The sequence below is a fragment of the Chlorocebus sabaeus genome, chromosome 5 (assembly GCF_047675955.1).
Source record: "Chlorocebus sabaeus isolate Y175 chromosome 5, mChlSab1.0.hap1, whole genome shotgun sequence".
Lineage (NCBI taxonomy): Eukaryota > Metazoa > Chordata > Mammalia > Primates > Cercopithecidae > Chlorocebus > Chlorocebus sabaeus.
Genome location: NC_132908.1, coordinates 22,791,795 through 22,806,927, shown reverse-complemented (window position 1 = coordinate 22,806,927; position 15,133 = coordinate 22,791,795). Strand labels below are relative to the sequence as shown.

Here is a 15,133-nt window from a genome sequence, read left to right as displayed (position 1 = left end):
TCAAGAGTTTGAGATCAGCCTGGGCAACATAGTGAGACTCTATCTCTACAAAAAACAAAAAGAAAAAAAACAATTAGCTGGACATAGTGGCCTACACCTGTAGTCCCAGCTACTCAGGAGGCTGAGGTGGGAGAGTCACTGGAGCCCAGGAGCTCAAGGCTGCAGTGAGCTGTGATCACACCACTGCACTCCAGCCTGACTGACAGAGCAAGACCCTGTCTCAAAACAAAAAAATGAAAACAAAAACAGTAAGTTTCCACAATAAGCACAGTTCTCTTCTAGCTAAAATAACCGTGCTTCAAACCAAGCACCTCTGACAAAAATTCCCCAGCAGTCTGCTCTTTGACAGCTGGGTTTGCCATTCACTGTGTTGAGAGCAGATATCCCTGCTGGAGAGAGGGGCTGTCCTCCACCCAAGTGACCCGGGGACCCCACTTACTGTAGCCCATCAAGGTGAGCGCTCCTATAAGCATGATCAGTGTCTGCAGCGCATCCGTGTAGATCACAGCAGCCAGGCCACCTGGTGGGATGAACACAGGGAGTCTGATGAAAAGGGATTACTCTGGGTTCCCAAGGGAACCTGGAAGGCCAGGACCTGATGGGAGATTTCTTAGTGATGATTGATTGCAAAGATGGCCACGATCACTCCTCCCTGTGTGCACGCCCATTTTGCAACGTGACTTTGCTGCTCCTTTCGTGATGAAGTGAAGTTGATGTCTCTACTTCTCACACGGGCTTGGCCATGTGACTTGCTTTGACCAATAGAATGTGGGGGAAGTGGTATGGACCTCGGGGGTCCCTGCAGCTTCTGTACTTACTCTCCTGTTGCCCTGAGACCATTTGCTTTAAGAAGCCCAGCCTAACCTAATGGAGGAAGAGGGCCCCCATGGAGGGGAAGCCCAGTCAACAGCCCAAGCTAACACCAGCCATATGAGTGAGGCCATCCTCTTCCAGCCAGCTGCTCCACCTGCCACCGAACTATAGTTCACAGAGCCAGGTGAGACCAGCACACATCCACCCAGGGAACCCACGGACTTCTGGGGAATAATAAACCATTGGTTTTTCAAGCCCCTCAATTTGAGAGTGTTTTTTTTAACACAGCAAATTTTTTTTTTCTTTTTTTTTTTTGAGACGGAGTCTGGCTCTGTCACCCAGGCTGGAGTGCAGTGGCACGATGTTGGCTCACTGCAAGCTCTGCATCCCAAGTTCACGCCATTCTCCTGCCTCAGCCTCCCTAGTAGCTGGGACTACAGGCGCCCACTACCACGCCCGGCTAATTTTTTTGTATTTTTAGTGGAGACAGGGTTTCACTGTGTTTGCCAGGATGGTCTCCATCTCCTGACCTCCTAATCCGCCCGCCTCGACCTCCCAAAGTGCTGGGATTACAGGCGTGAACGACCGCACCTGGCTAGCAATTTTCAACTGATACAAGAAGTGGTGCTTGGGCCACAGTCCCCAAGCTCTGAATACCTTTATTTATTTATTTATTTATTTATTTATTTATTTATTTTTCAGAGCCAGGGTCTCACTCTGTCAACCCATGCTGGAGTATAGTGGCATAATCGTAACTTGCTGCAACCTAGACCTACTGGGCCCAGGTGATTCTCTCGTCTCAGTCCCCCAAGTAGCTGGGACTATAGGCGTGAGCCACCACGCCCAGCTAATTTTTAAATTTTTTCTCTAGATGGAGTCTTGCTATGTTGCCCAGGGTGGGCTCAAACTCCTGGCTCAAGCAGTCCTCCTGCCTCGGCCTCCCAAGGTGCTGGGATTACAGGTGTAAGCAACTACACCCAGTCAACATCTTTATTTTTAAGGTTGGATAAAGGATGTGAGTGTTAGGGATTCAGAGGCCCCCTAGACTTCCTGAAGAGAATCATGGTGGTGCCTCAGAGGATTCTTGTTGAGTTTGCCACCTGCAAAAATCTTCTAAATGGGCTGGGCGCGGTGGCCCACGCCTGTAATCCCAGCACTTTGGGAGGCTGAGGCAGCCGAATCACCTGAGGTCAGGGGTTTGAGATCAACCAACATGGTAAAACTCCGTCACTACTAAAAATACAAAAATTAGCCAGGCGTGGTGGGGCATGCCTGTAGTCCCAGCTACTCGGGAGGCTGAGACAGGAGAATCACTTGAACCCAGGAAGCAGAGGTTGCAGTTAGCCGAGATCGCGCCACTGCACTCCAGCCTGGGCAACAGAGCGAGACTTCATCTTAAAAAAAAAAAAAAAAAAAAAAAAAAAAAAAAATCTTCCGAATGATGATACTGGTAGCAAATCCATTCGCATGTGGACAGAGCAATCTTTCCAGTCTCTTCCTTAAACCTCTGTTCTTCTTCCTTAATCCTCTGTTCTTCTTCCTTAAACCTCTGTTCTTCTTCCTTCCCTGAGGAGAAGGGACACTTATGCATAGAAACATGTCTACTAGAGGGCACAGTCACTGTACAATTTTAAAACCCTGCGCCCGTGGGTGTGGTGCTCTCCGGGATCCCTCCTTCCTTGCCAGCAAGAATAGGGCTCTCTCACCAAGGGGAGGAGACCTGGCTTTGATTCTGGCCCCAGTTCCCTGCCATTCACTCATGCAGTGAGTCAGCCTGAGTGTGGTGAGGTCCTGGTGTTGGGTACCACTTAACCCTACCATCCTTTCTATATTAACAGTGATGAGGGTCTCTCTTATGCCAGGCACCGTGGGGAGCATTTTGTTCAGTCTTTCACCAAATAGCCCGTGAGCTCCCCACCAAGTTCTATATGGTAGGGATGCAGAGGCCAACAAAATGGCATGTTCCCTGCCCTCAGAGAGCCTACAGTCTAATGGGGAACACAGACCTCCAAACAAGGAACACCAACATTCGTCCGCTGTGGCAGCCTGCCCTCCCCTTTCCCCCTGTCCCAGGCACATTGCTTCTGCTAGTTCTGAGAACTCAGCCAAGGTCTTTCTGTATCAGGGGACTTTGCATATGTTAGATTTTGTCAATTTTCTGTTTAGAGCATCCAATGGTATTCCATGGCACTTAGAACAAATGCTAGGCTTATTTTGTTTCCTTCAAAGCTCTGGTCCCTGCCCTTTTCTCCAATCCCACTCTCACCACCAGGGTTGCTGCTTAGCACAGTGCTCTGGTTGGTGTGAACGGCACCACCTGGAGTGGAAAAGGACACAGCCTGCATAACCATTTGCTCAGGCAGGCTCTCATCTCAGAGTCTTTACTGCAGCCCTTCCCTCAGTCTGGAATTCTCCTCCTCTGCATTGCTGGTGGGTGTTATTTAAACTTGGCTGAGATATGGAAAAATGCTCATCATCACTAATCATCAAAAAAATGCAGATCACAGGCCAGTTGCAGTGGTTCACATCTGTAATTCCATCATTTTGGGACACTGATGCAGGCGGATCACTTGAGGCCAGGAGTTCAAGATCAACCTGGCCAACACAGTGAAATCCTGTCTCTACCAAAAATTACAAACATTAGCTGGGCACGGTGACTGGCACCTGTAGTCTCCACTACTCGGGAGGCTGAGGCAGGAGAATCACTTGAACCTGGGAGATGGAGGTTGCAGTGAGCCAAGATTGCACCACTGCACTCCAGCCTTGGCAATAGAGGGAGACCCTGTCTCAAAAAAAGAAAAAAAAAAATCACTACCACAACGAGATATCATCTCACACTAGCCAGAACAGCTTTTTTCTTTCTTTTTTTAAAATTTTCTTTTTTTTCTGAGATGGAGTCTCACTCTGTCACTCAGACTGGAGTGCAGTGGCACGATCTCAGCTCACTGCAGCCTCTGCCTCAAGGGTTCAAGCAATTGTCCTCCCTCAGCCTCCCCGGTAGCTGGGATTACAGGTGCCTGCCACCACGCCCGGCTAATTTTTTTGTATTTTTAGTAGAGATGGGGTTTCACCATGTTGGCCAGGCTGGTATCGAACTCCTGACCTCAGGTAATCCTCCTGCTTTGGCCTCCCAAAGTGCTGGGATTACAGGCGTGAGCCACTATGCCTGGCCAGAACAGCTTTAAACAGTTAAAACCAGTTAAGAAGTCAACACATAACAGATGTTGGCGAGGTTGTGGAGAAAAGGGAATGCTGATGCACTGTCGGTGGGAGTGTGATATGGTTTGGCTCTGTGTCCCCACCCAAATCTCACGTTGAATTGTAATCCCCGCATGTTAGGGGAGGGTCCTGGTGGGAGGTGATCGGATCATGGGGGTGATTTTAATGGTTCAGCACCATCCCCCAGCGCTGTCTGGTGATAGAGTTCTCATGAGAGCTGGTTGTTTCCAAGTGTGTAGCACTAGGCCAGGCGCGGTGGCTTACGTCTGTAATCCCAGCACTTTGGGAGGCCGAGGCAGGCAGATCACCTGAGCTTGGGGGTTCGAGAGCAGCCTGACCAACATGGAGGAATTCCATCTCTACTAAAAACACAGAATTAGCTGGGCATGGTGGCAGGTGCCTGTAATCCCAGCTACTTGGGAGGCTGAGGAGGAGAATTACTTGAACCCAGGAGGTGGAGGTTACGGTGAGCTGAGATCACACCATTGCAGTCCAGCTGCGAAAGAGTAAGTCTCCATCCCCCACAAAAAAAAAAAAAAGTGTGTGGCACCTTCCCCTTCACTCTTTCTCTCCGGCTCTATCACGGTAGGACGTGCTTACTTCCCCTTTGCCTTCCACCGTGTCTGTAAGTTTCCTGAGGCCTCCGAGCCATGCTTCCTGTTAAGCCTGTGGAAGTGTGAGTCAATTAAACCTCTTTTTTTTTTTTCCCATAAATTATCCAGTCTCAGGTAGTTCTTTATAGCAGTGTGAGAATTGACTAATACAAAGTGTAAATTAGTTCAGCCACTGTGGAGAGAGAACTGAGAATCGAACTGAGAATTTGACCAGCAACCCCACTACTGAGTATGTACCCAAAGGAAAAGAAATCATCCTACCAAAAAGACACATCCCTCATATGTCCATCACGACACTATGCACAACAGCAAATACGTGGAATTGACACAGGTGCCCATCCACAGCGGACTGGATGAAGAAAATACGGTACAGATACACCATGAAATACTACACAGCCATTAAAAAGGACAAAATCATAACCTTTGCAGCCCAACCTGAATGCAGCTGGAGGCCCTTATCCTAAGTGAATTAATGCAGGACCAGAAAACCAAATACCGCATGTTCTCACTTATTCATTTATTTATCTACTTTTTTGAGATGGGGTCTTGCTCTGTTGCCCAGGCTGGAATGCAGTGGTGCGATCTATGCTCACTGCAAGCTCTGCCTCCTGGGTTCAAGCGATTCTCCTGCCTCAGCCTTCCGCATAGCTGGGATTACAGGTGCCCGCCACCACACTCAGCTAATTTTTGTACTTTTAGTAGAGAAGGGGTTTCACCATGTTGGCCAGGAGCTCCTGACCTCAGGTGATCTTCCCACCTTGGCCTCCCAAAGTGCTGGGATTACAGGAGTGAGCCGCCACGCCTGGCCCACCACGCCTGTTCTCACTTATAAATGGAAACTGAATAAACATTGGGTACTCATGGACTTGAATAAGGGAACTGGGAACTACTAGAGGGGGGAGAGAGGGAGGAGGACACTGGTTGAAAAACTACCTACTGGGTACTCTGCTCACTACCTGGGCTAATGGATCCATTTGTACCCCAGACCTCAGCATCATGTAATGTACCCATTAACAAACCTGCATGTACCTCCTGAATCTAAAATAAAAGTCAAAGGTGAAAAAAAGTTGGTTGAGATATCACCTTAGAAAGGCCTTACCTGAATATTCTATGTTAAAAAAAAAGAAAAAAAAAGAACCTTTCCTCCATCTCTTCACCCTAATTAATTTTTCCTTATAGCACTTATCAGGTTATAATAATATACACTGATATATTTAATTATTTATTTTTGAGACAGAGTTCCACTCTGTTGCCCAGGCTGGAGGGCAGTGGTGCGATCTTGGCTCACTGCAACCTCCGCCTCCTAACTTCAAGTGATTCTCCTGCCTCAGCCTCCCGAGTAGCTGGGATTACAGGCGTGTGCCATCATGCCCAGCTGATTTTTTGGTAATTTTAGTAGAAACGGGATTTCACCACGATGACTAGGCTGGTCTAGAACTCCTGACCTCAGGTGATCCACCCACCTCGGCCTCCCAAAGTGTTGGGATTACAGATGTGAGCCACCGCGCCCGGCCTGACATTATTTATTGATTTCCCTGTTCATTGTCTCCCATCCTCACTTAATGAGTTCCTCCAGAGTAGAGAGATTTGTCTTGTTTACACCTGTGCCTCACTCCCTGGCACACAGTAGGAAATGTATATCCATATACACATACCTGTATATGTAAATATATAATATATAGATGCAAGGTACATAATATATAGATACAGTATTATATACCATAATATGTCGATACCATAATATATAGATACCAGAATATATAGATACCATTATGTATAATACTATATACATAATATATAGATACCAGATACCAGCATGATATATACAGTATGTTTTGTCTGTGCACACACAGGCACACACAGACACACACATACATATGGAATGAGTTAAATTACACCAAAAGGAGGCAGAGAAGGGTGAAAATAGAGTGGAAGATGAGATAATGAATATTTAAAAGCAAGTGCTTCTCAAGGCCCTACTGCGTGCCAGGCACTCTTCTAGGACACAGGTATGAGGGGGAGAGATGAGGTTACCTGCCCTCAGGCTCCAGGATTGCAGTAGTTTATTATCCAGCCTGTATTGTGCCTGTGAATGCACATGGCTCAGCAGTTAGTAGGTGCTCAAGAAACAGTTCTGGGATACATGAATGGGAAAAAACATTATGCCATTGTGGTGCATTTTAAAAATGCTTTATCTTTTTTTATTCTGAGATGGAGTCTCGCTCTGTCACCCAGGCTGGAGGGCAATGGCACTATCTTGGCTCACTGCAACCCCCGCCCCCCGGGTTCAAGCAATTCTCCTGCCTCAGCTTCCCAAGTAGCTGGGATTACAGGAGTCTGCCAGCACACCTGGCTAATTTTTTTTTTTTTTTCTTTGAGATGGTGTCTCGCTCTGTCACCCAGGCTGGAGTGCAGTGGTGCGATCTCGGCTCACTGCAACCTCCGCCTCCCAGGTTCAAGCAATTGTCCTGCCTCGGCCTCCTGAGTAGCTGGGATTACAGGCACAGGCCATCACGCCTGGCTAATTTTTGTATTTTTAGTAGAGAGGGGGTTTTGCCATGTAAGTCAGGCTGGTCTTGAACTCCTGACCTCGTGATTCACCCGCCTCGGCCTCCCAAAGTGCCGGGATTACAGGCGTGAGCCACCACGACTGGCCTAATTTTTGTGTTTTTAGTAGAGATGGGGTTTTGTCATGTTGGCCAGGCTGGTCTGGAATTCCTGACCTCAAGTGATCCACCTGCCTCGACTTCCCAAAGTGCTGGGATTACAGGCATGAGCCACCTCGCCTGACCTAAAATGCTTTATCTTATCAGGTAACCCCCTTCCTTTGGATAGTGGTCAGGAGAAATCTTTTTATCTAAAGTAAAGGAGTGACGTTTAATGAATAAATGGGTCTTAGCACAATGGAACATCAGAAGATGGGCAAGGAAAAGGTAGAGTGGCCCACAGCCCCTGCCCACCACCTCTGCCAGGTGTTACCCTTTGTTCAGTCTTACCAGCAACCGTGTATACAGCGGTGATGGCCAGCAGCCCAACTATGGCCAGGTACAGATCCAGGTGCAAAGACTGCTGGATGAAGATGGCACCTGCATACATGTCTACCTGTGGAGAAAGGAGGTTGATGGATGAACAAATGAATTAATGAACAAATGAATGAATGAATGAATGAATGAATGGACATTTGCAGCCCAGGTTCCCTGGAATCAGGGCCTAGCCTAGATGCTGACAAACACAGAAGAGTCACACATCATCCCTTCTTCATCCATTGCATCCCAGATCAGGGGTCTTAAACTGGAGCCCTGCAGACCTTGGGCTGATGCAGCAGCCTCCTCAATGATCTTTCTGCTTCTGCTTTTGGTCCTCTCCCACTCCATCTTCCACACGGCAACCTTCATTAAATACCATCATGGTCACATCATCCTCCTCCTCCCCACTCAAACTCTTAAGTAACTCCCCCATTGCCCCCAAGATAAAGGCTAAACAAATGAGGCTAAATACCCACTTCATACTCCCAGACCTCCACAGACTCTGAAATACCGTCTGTTTCTCAATAAGTCATGTGTGCCTGGGCCTCCTAGATTTCGCTTGTGCTGGTGCATCCGTCTGGAGGGCCAGTCCCCTTTCTCTAACTGTAAGTTCCTCCTGGAATGTCACTTCCCCTAGAAGGCTTCCCACCTCTGTAGCTTCCCACCAGACTGCAAGTGAACATTCTAGTAAGGAGCCTGTGTGTCTGTCCTGCAGTCTGGAGCTGGCGTAGATTCACTTATTGTTATTTGGATTGAATGGAACCTCTTCTGCTCCCCCCTCACCACTTCCCATAGGACAAGCTCCTCCCTCCTCCCTGGCTGGAAGCGAAGACAGCTTCTGCTGAGGGGCACGTGTCTGGAGGATGCAATACACCTGTTCTTTGCCACTTCCTAGGAGATCTGCCTATCCAAAGGTCAGGGTGCGGCAGGCACAATCAGCCATCAGCACATCTGATAAACAGTTGATCACCATCTAATTCCAGAAGGAAGAGAACAGTCCTATCCAAGGGTTGGCAGGGTTCTTGGAGTCCCATTGATCAACCCACACCATCCTGAGATGTTGACAAAAAAGTTTTGGCAGGAGTAGGAGAGAAAGTCCTTCCCTCCTTTCCTCTACCTTTTCTCCGAATTTCTTTTTTTTTTTTTTTTTTTTTTGACACAGAGTCTCGCTCTTTCACCCAGGCTGGAGTGCAGTGGTGTGATCTCGGCTCACTGCAACCTCCGCCTCCCCAGCTCAAGCAATTCTCCTGCCTCAGCCTCCCGAATAGCTGGGACTACAGGCATGAGCCACCACACCCGGCTAATTTTCATATTTTTTGGTAGAGATGGGGTCTCGCCCTGTTGGCCAGACTGGCCTCAAACTCCTGACCTTAAGTGATACACCCGCCTCAGCCTCCCAAAGTGCTGAGATGACAGGCATGGGCCACTGCACCCGACCGTTTTCTCCCACTTTCCTCTGTCCACGCTTACCTCCCCACATCCCATCTTCCTCTAACCTCCCTGCAGCCTACAAAAGAGGAGGAGAAAGGGAATAGGGAGGAGACACTCCCGAGCAGAGAGCTGTGCCTTATCTTCTCCCCATGCTGCATGGGTGTGGCCAGGCTCTGTCCCCACCTTACCGAGATCTTGGTGAAGATGTAGATAAATAGGTAGAGTACAGCCAGGATGACGGGAATTCTGACACCACCGAAGCGCTTCCGTAGGTATTCCGGCATCGTGGTGACCTGAGGGCCAGAGCTGAGATTTCACCACCAGCTGACTTCACCACCAGCACGTGACCTCCCCCACACCAGCCCTTCCCATCTGCTCCTGCCCCTGCAACTCAGAGCACAGGTGGTCTTCCTGAGATTCTCAATCTGATACTTAAGAAGGGAGGAGAGGGGCCCAGCGCAGCTGGTTCCCATCACTTTGGGAAACTGAGGCAAGAGGATCACTTGAGTGCAGGAGTTTGAGACCAGCCTGGGCAACACGGTGAAACCTCATTTCTACAAAAAATATAAATTTGTCATGTGTGGTGGCAGGTGCCTGTAGTCCCAGCTACTCAGGTAGCTGAGGTGGAAGGATCGCTTGAGCCTGAGCCCAGGAGGTTGAGGGTGCAGCGAGCCGTGATCATGCCATTGCACTCTAGCCTAAGTGACCGGGAGACCCTGCCACAAAAAATATACATATGTTAGACAAAAATAAAGTCTAGGTGGATAATAGATTTAATTGTGAGGCTGTGCACGATGGCTCACACCTGTAATCCAGCACTTTAGGAGGCCAAGGTGGGAGGATCACTCGAGCCCAGGAGTTCAACACCAGCCTGGGCAACATCTCTATTGCTACAGTAAGACCCCATCTCTATTATTTTTTTAAAGACATATAACCTAGTAGAAAAATGGGCAAAAGTCCTAGACAAGTTACTTCCTCAAAGAGGAAATCCAAATGGCCGGAAAATGTATAAAAAGAGTTGCCAATTAAAAACAGTGAGATGGCCAGGTGCGGTGGCTCATACCTGTAATCCCAGCACTTTGGGAGGCGAGGTGGGAGGATCATCTGAGGTCAGGAGTTCGAGACCAGCCTGGCCAACTTGGCGAAACCCCGTCTCTACTAAAAATACAAAAATTAGCTGGGCTTGGTGGCTGTAGTCCCAGCTACTGGGGCAGTGTGTGTGGCGGTGGACGGGGCGAGGCAGGAGAATCAAGAATCACTTGAACCCAGGTAGGCAGAGGTTGCAGTGAGCTGAGGGCATGCCACTGTACTCCAACCTGGGCGACAGAGCGAGACTCTGTCTCAAAAATTCTAAAAAGCAGTGAGATATCACTACACATGCACCAAATTCACAAGAATCTTTAAGTTGGAGAATATAAAATGTCACCAAGGATACAGTGAATTTCAGGAAAGGGAATTTTCATATGCTGTTGGTGGGAATATGAATGGATAGAACTACTCCGGGAAAATGTTTGTCAAAATATTGTAAAGCCAAAGATGAACATATCCAAGGACCTAGAAATTCCACTCATAGGTAGATTTTCTCATCAGTACATGTTTATGTGCAGAAGAACACATTTATAAAAATGCTCACAGCAGTGCTGTCTGTCACAGACCAATACTGGGAGCAACTTGAATGCCCACAAAAAACAGAATGGATAAACATATTGGGATGTGAGTCATACTACACGATACCGCATAGCAATGAAAATTAACACACCAGCTACATGTAACAAAAGAATATTACTCCAAGCTGGGTGCAGTGGCTCATACCTGTAATCCCAACACTTTGGGAGGCTGAGCCGAGTGGATCACCTGAGTTCAAGACCAGCCTGGCCAACACGGGGAAACCCCATCTCTACTAAAAATACAAAAATTAGTCAGGCGTGGTGGTGTCCGCCTGTAATCCCAGTTACTTGGGAGGTTGAGGCAGAATTGCTTGAACCCAGGAGGCAGATGTTGCGGTGAGCTGAGATCACGCCACTGCGCTCCAGCCTGGGCAGCAGAGCGAGATTCTGCCTCAAAATAAAAGAAAAAAATTACTCCAGTTTTCAATTATCTATAACCCACCCGTCAGCAAAAAAAGTAAAATTCAACTATACTGTTCAGGTATGCAGAATTAAAACTGTAAAGAAAAGCAAGGAGGGGCCGGGCGCGGTGGCTCAAGCCTGTATTCCAGCACTTTGGGAGGCCGAGACGGGTGGATCACGAGGTCAGGAGATCGAGACCATCCTGGCTAACACGGTGAAACCCCGTCTCTACTGAAAAATACAAAAAAGACTAGCCGGGCGAGGTGGCGGGCGCCTGTAGTCCCAGCTACTCCAGAGGCTGAGGCAGGAGAATGGCGTGGACCCGGGAGGCAGAGCTTGCAGTGAGCTGAGATCCGGCCACTGCACTCCAGCCTGGGCGATAGAGCGAGACTCCGTCTCAAAAAAAAAAAAAAAAAAAAAAAAGAAAAGCAAGGAAGTAATTACTTAATAGGAAAGCCAAAGAGAGAGGAAGGCCTTGTGATTTTTCTTTTTTAGAGACAGGGTCTCGCTGTGTCACCCAGGCTGGAGTGCAGTGCTACGATCATAGCTCACTGTAACCCTGATCTCCTAGGTTCAAGCAATCGATCTTCCTGCTTCAGTCTCCCATCCTCTTGCCTCAGCCTCCTGACTAGCTGGGACTAAAGGTACACACCACCGGTCTCAGCTAATTCCTTATTTTAATTGTTTTGGTAGAGATGGGGGGTGTCACTATGTTGGCCAGGCTGGTCTCAAACTCCTGGCTTCAAGCAATCCTCCCACCTCAGCCTTCCAAAGAGCTGGGCCTGAGCCACTGTGCCCAGCCAGCATTGTGACTTTCTAAAGGCTTGCAAGGGACTTTATATTTCCTTCCTTCCTTCCTTCCTTCCTTCCTTCCTTCCTTCCTTCCTTTCCTTCCTTCCTTCCTTCCTTCCTTCCTTCCTTCCTTCCTTCCTTCCTTCCTTCCTCCCTCCCTCCCTCCCTCCCTTCCTTCCTCCCTTCCTTCTTCCCCTTTCGTTTCCTTTCCTTTCTCTTCTTTTCTTTTCTTTTCTTTTCCTTCTGACGGAGTCTCGCTCTGTCAGCTAGGCAGGAGTGCAGTAGTGTGATACTGGCTTACTTCACTCAGCCTCCTGGGTTCAATCAATTCTCCCACCTCAGCCTCCTGAGTAGCTGGAACTACAGGCGCCCGCCACCACGCCTGGCTAATTTTTGTATTTTTAGTGGAGACAGGGTTTCACCATGTTAGCCAGGCTGGTCAAACTCCTGACCTCAAGTGATCTGCCCACCTCAGGCTCCCAGAGTGCTAGGATTACAGGCATGAGCCACCGCACCAGGCTGACATTGTTTTCTGTCTTGATGTGGGTGTTCCTTTAACAATAATCTGTCAGGTTGCATTTTTGTGTTTGTTGTGTGTGTGCGTGTGTGTGTGCGTGTGTGTGTGCGCGCGCGCGTTTCATTGCTTTTCTGAGTGCTTATTTCATGTCCTAATAAAAACAAATTGGGTCGCTTTTAAACTTTTCTCAACACTTTGGCATTTATTATCTAGGTTGGGTTTAACCTCTCCTTTGTGTATGTGTAAGATATTGCCCAGAGGATGTGTAGATCCGGGAGATTTTATTTTCTTATTTAACAATAGCTTGTAGATTAGCATGCCTCTATGGACTTCATCCCTTGTCACAGCATGAAGTAGTATAGCCTGGCCGTCCAGTTCCCTGTTAATGGACATGGTGGTTGTTCCCAGGTTTTTCTATTACAAACAACTACTGCAGCCATTTCAGATCTCTGCATCTGGCCTGCACAGTGGCTCGTGCCTGTAATCCCAGCACTTTGGGAGGCTGAGATGGGTGGATCACGAGGTCAAGAGTTTGAGACCAGCCTGACCAACATGGTGAAACCCCGTCTCTACTAAAGATACAAAAATTAGCCGGGCATGGCGGCGGGTGCCTGTAATCCCAGCTACTTGGGAGGCTGAGGCAGAGAATTGCTTCAACCCGGGAGGTGGAGCTTGCTGTGAGCTGAGATCATGCCACTGCATTCCAGCCTGAGTGACAGAGCAAGACTCCATTTCAAAACAAACAAACAAAATAAAACAAAAACAACAAACTTTGCATCTTCTCAACCTAAAGCTTCACAAGTTCCTTTCTCACTCTCAGCTGGTGACATTATCTTCTGTTTGCCAGAGAAAATGGAAGCCATCAGGTGAGAATGTTTGGCAACCCTAAATATTCACTTACTTGCATCTCTACCATCACATATGCCTTCCCGTAGCAGGCGCTCAATAACTTTCTTGATGCATTGACCCGGAGGTCTTCATTTCCAGTCTAGTATTGTTATACCTCAGATCCTCTGTCTACATGGGACCTAGCCACAGGGGTCAGCAGCAGACCCAGGCCCCCTGCTCACCAAAGGTCTTGCATTTTAGACTTTTGGGATTACCTCCAAGGGAGGTTACTTACCCATATACCCCTGCCGTTAACACAGAATTGCTATTCTCTGTCACTCAGGTTGGACTGCAGTGGCGTGATCATAGCTCACTGCAACTTCCAACTCCTGGGCTCAAGTGTTCCTCCCACTTCAGCCTCCCGAGTAGCTGTGACCACAGGCACTCACCACCAGGCCCGGCTAATTAAAAAAAAAAAAATTTTAGTAGAGATGAGGTCTTGCTATGTTGCCCAGGCTGGTCTTGAAATCCTGGACTCAAGTGATTCTTCCTCCTTGGCCTCCCAAAGTGCAGGAATTACAGGCGTGAGCCACTGCACCCAGCCTGAGGGATTTTTAACACGATTTCTGATTCCCAAGCTTTTTTTACTTTGTGCGTGTGCGCACGTGTGTGTGTGTGTGTGTGTTTGAGATAGGGTCTCATTCTGTCCCCCAGACTGGAGTGCTGTGGCACAATTATGGCTCACTGTAGCCTCAACCTACCGGGCTCAAGTGATCCTAATCCTCCTGCCTCAGCCTCCTGAGTATCTGAGACTATAGGTGTGTGTCACCACACCCAGCTAATTCTTGTATTTTTTGTATAGATGGGATTTTTCCATGTTGCCCAGGCTGGTCTCGAACTTCTGGCCTCAAGCAATCCACCCAGCTCGGCCTCCCAGAGTGCTGGGATTACATACATGAGCCACCATGCCCAGCCTACTTTGTGTATTTTTTAACATTTCCATAATAAAAAGCTAAAATCAGTTATTGCTTTACGAACAACACTGTGATATTGTGTGATCTTGCCACGTGCAGTAGAACATCTAGAACAGAATTAAGAAAATATGAATGATGCAATGTTGCCAGTGAGATCATAGATGATTTTTCAAAAACTGCTTTTCAGGCCAGGCATAGTGGCTCATGCCTGTAATTCCAGCACTTTGGGAGGCTAAGGCAGGTGGATCACAAGGTCAGGTGTTTGAGACTAGCCTGGCCAACATGGTGAAACCCCTGTCTCTACTAAAAATACAAAAATTAGCTGGGCGTGGTGGTGGGCACCTGTAATCCCAGCTACTTGGGAGGCTGAGGCAGGAGAATTGCTTGAAACTGGGAGGCAGAGGTTTGCAGTGAGCTGAGGTCGCGCCACTGCACTCCAGCCTGGGCAAGAGCAAAACTCTGTCAAAAAAAAAAAAAAAACCAACCGGCAAAAAATGCTTTCAAAGAGTCAAAAGCAGCATTATTTTGTAACTAAAATGTTGACATTTTGTACCAGACAGAAATAGCTCAATTATTATAGTTTTGTGTGCAAAGAAAGAAAAAAAATCACTGAATTATATGTATGATTTTTTAATATATATGTGATTTTAAAAAAAAATATATATATATGATTGAGATAGGGTCTCGCTCTGTCACACAGGCTGGAGTGCAGTGGTGTGATCTCAGCTCACTGCATCCTCCGCCTCCCAGGCTCAAGCAATTCTCATGGCTTCTCAGCCTCCTGAGTAGCTGGGATTATGGGTGCATACCACCATACCTGGCTAATTTTGTATTTTTTTAGTAGAGACAG

At 47.8% G+C, this 15,133-nt stretch overlaps 1 protein-coding gene across 1 annotated transcript in view; it reads right to left on the bottom strand.

Annotated features, from left to right (window-relative positions):
- The window catches only part of SLC5A11 (solute carrier family 5 member 11), a 73,721-nt gene that overhangs the window by 35,097 nt on the left and 23,491 nt on the right, over window positions 1-15,133 (bottom strand). The window contains exons 6-8 of the mRNA XM_007988220.3: window positions 9,292-9,396; window positions 7,643-7,748; window positions 440-520 (exon numbers count right to left, since the gene is read on the bottom strand). Coding sequence (XP_007986411.3) covers window positions 440-520; window positions 7,643-7,748; window positions 9,292-9,396 — 292 coding nt within the window. The remainder of the gene's footprint in view (window positions 1-439; window positions 521-7,642; window positions 7,749-9,291; window positions 9,397-15,133) is intronic.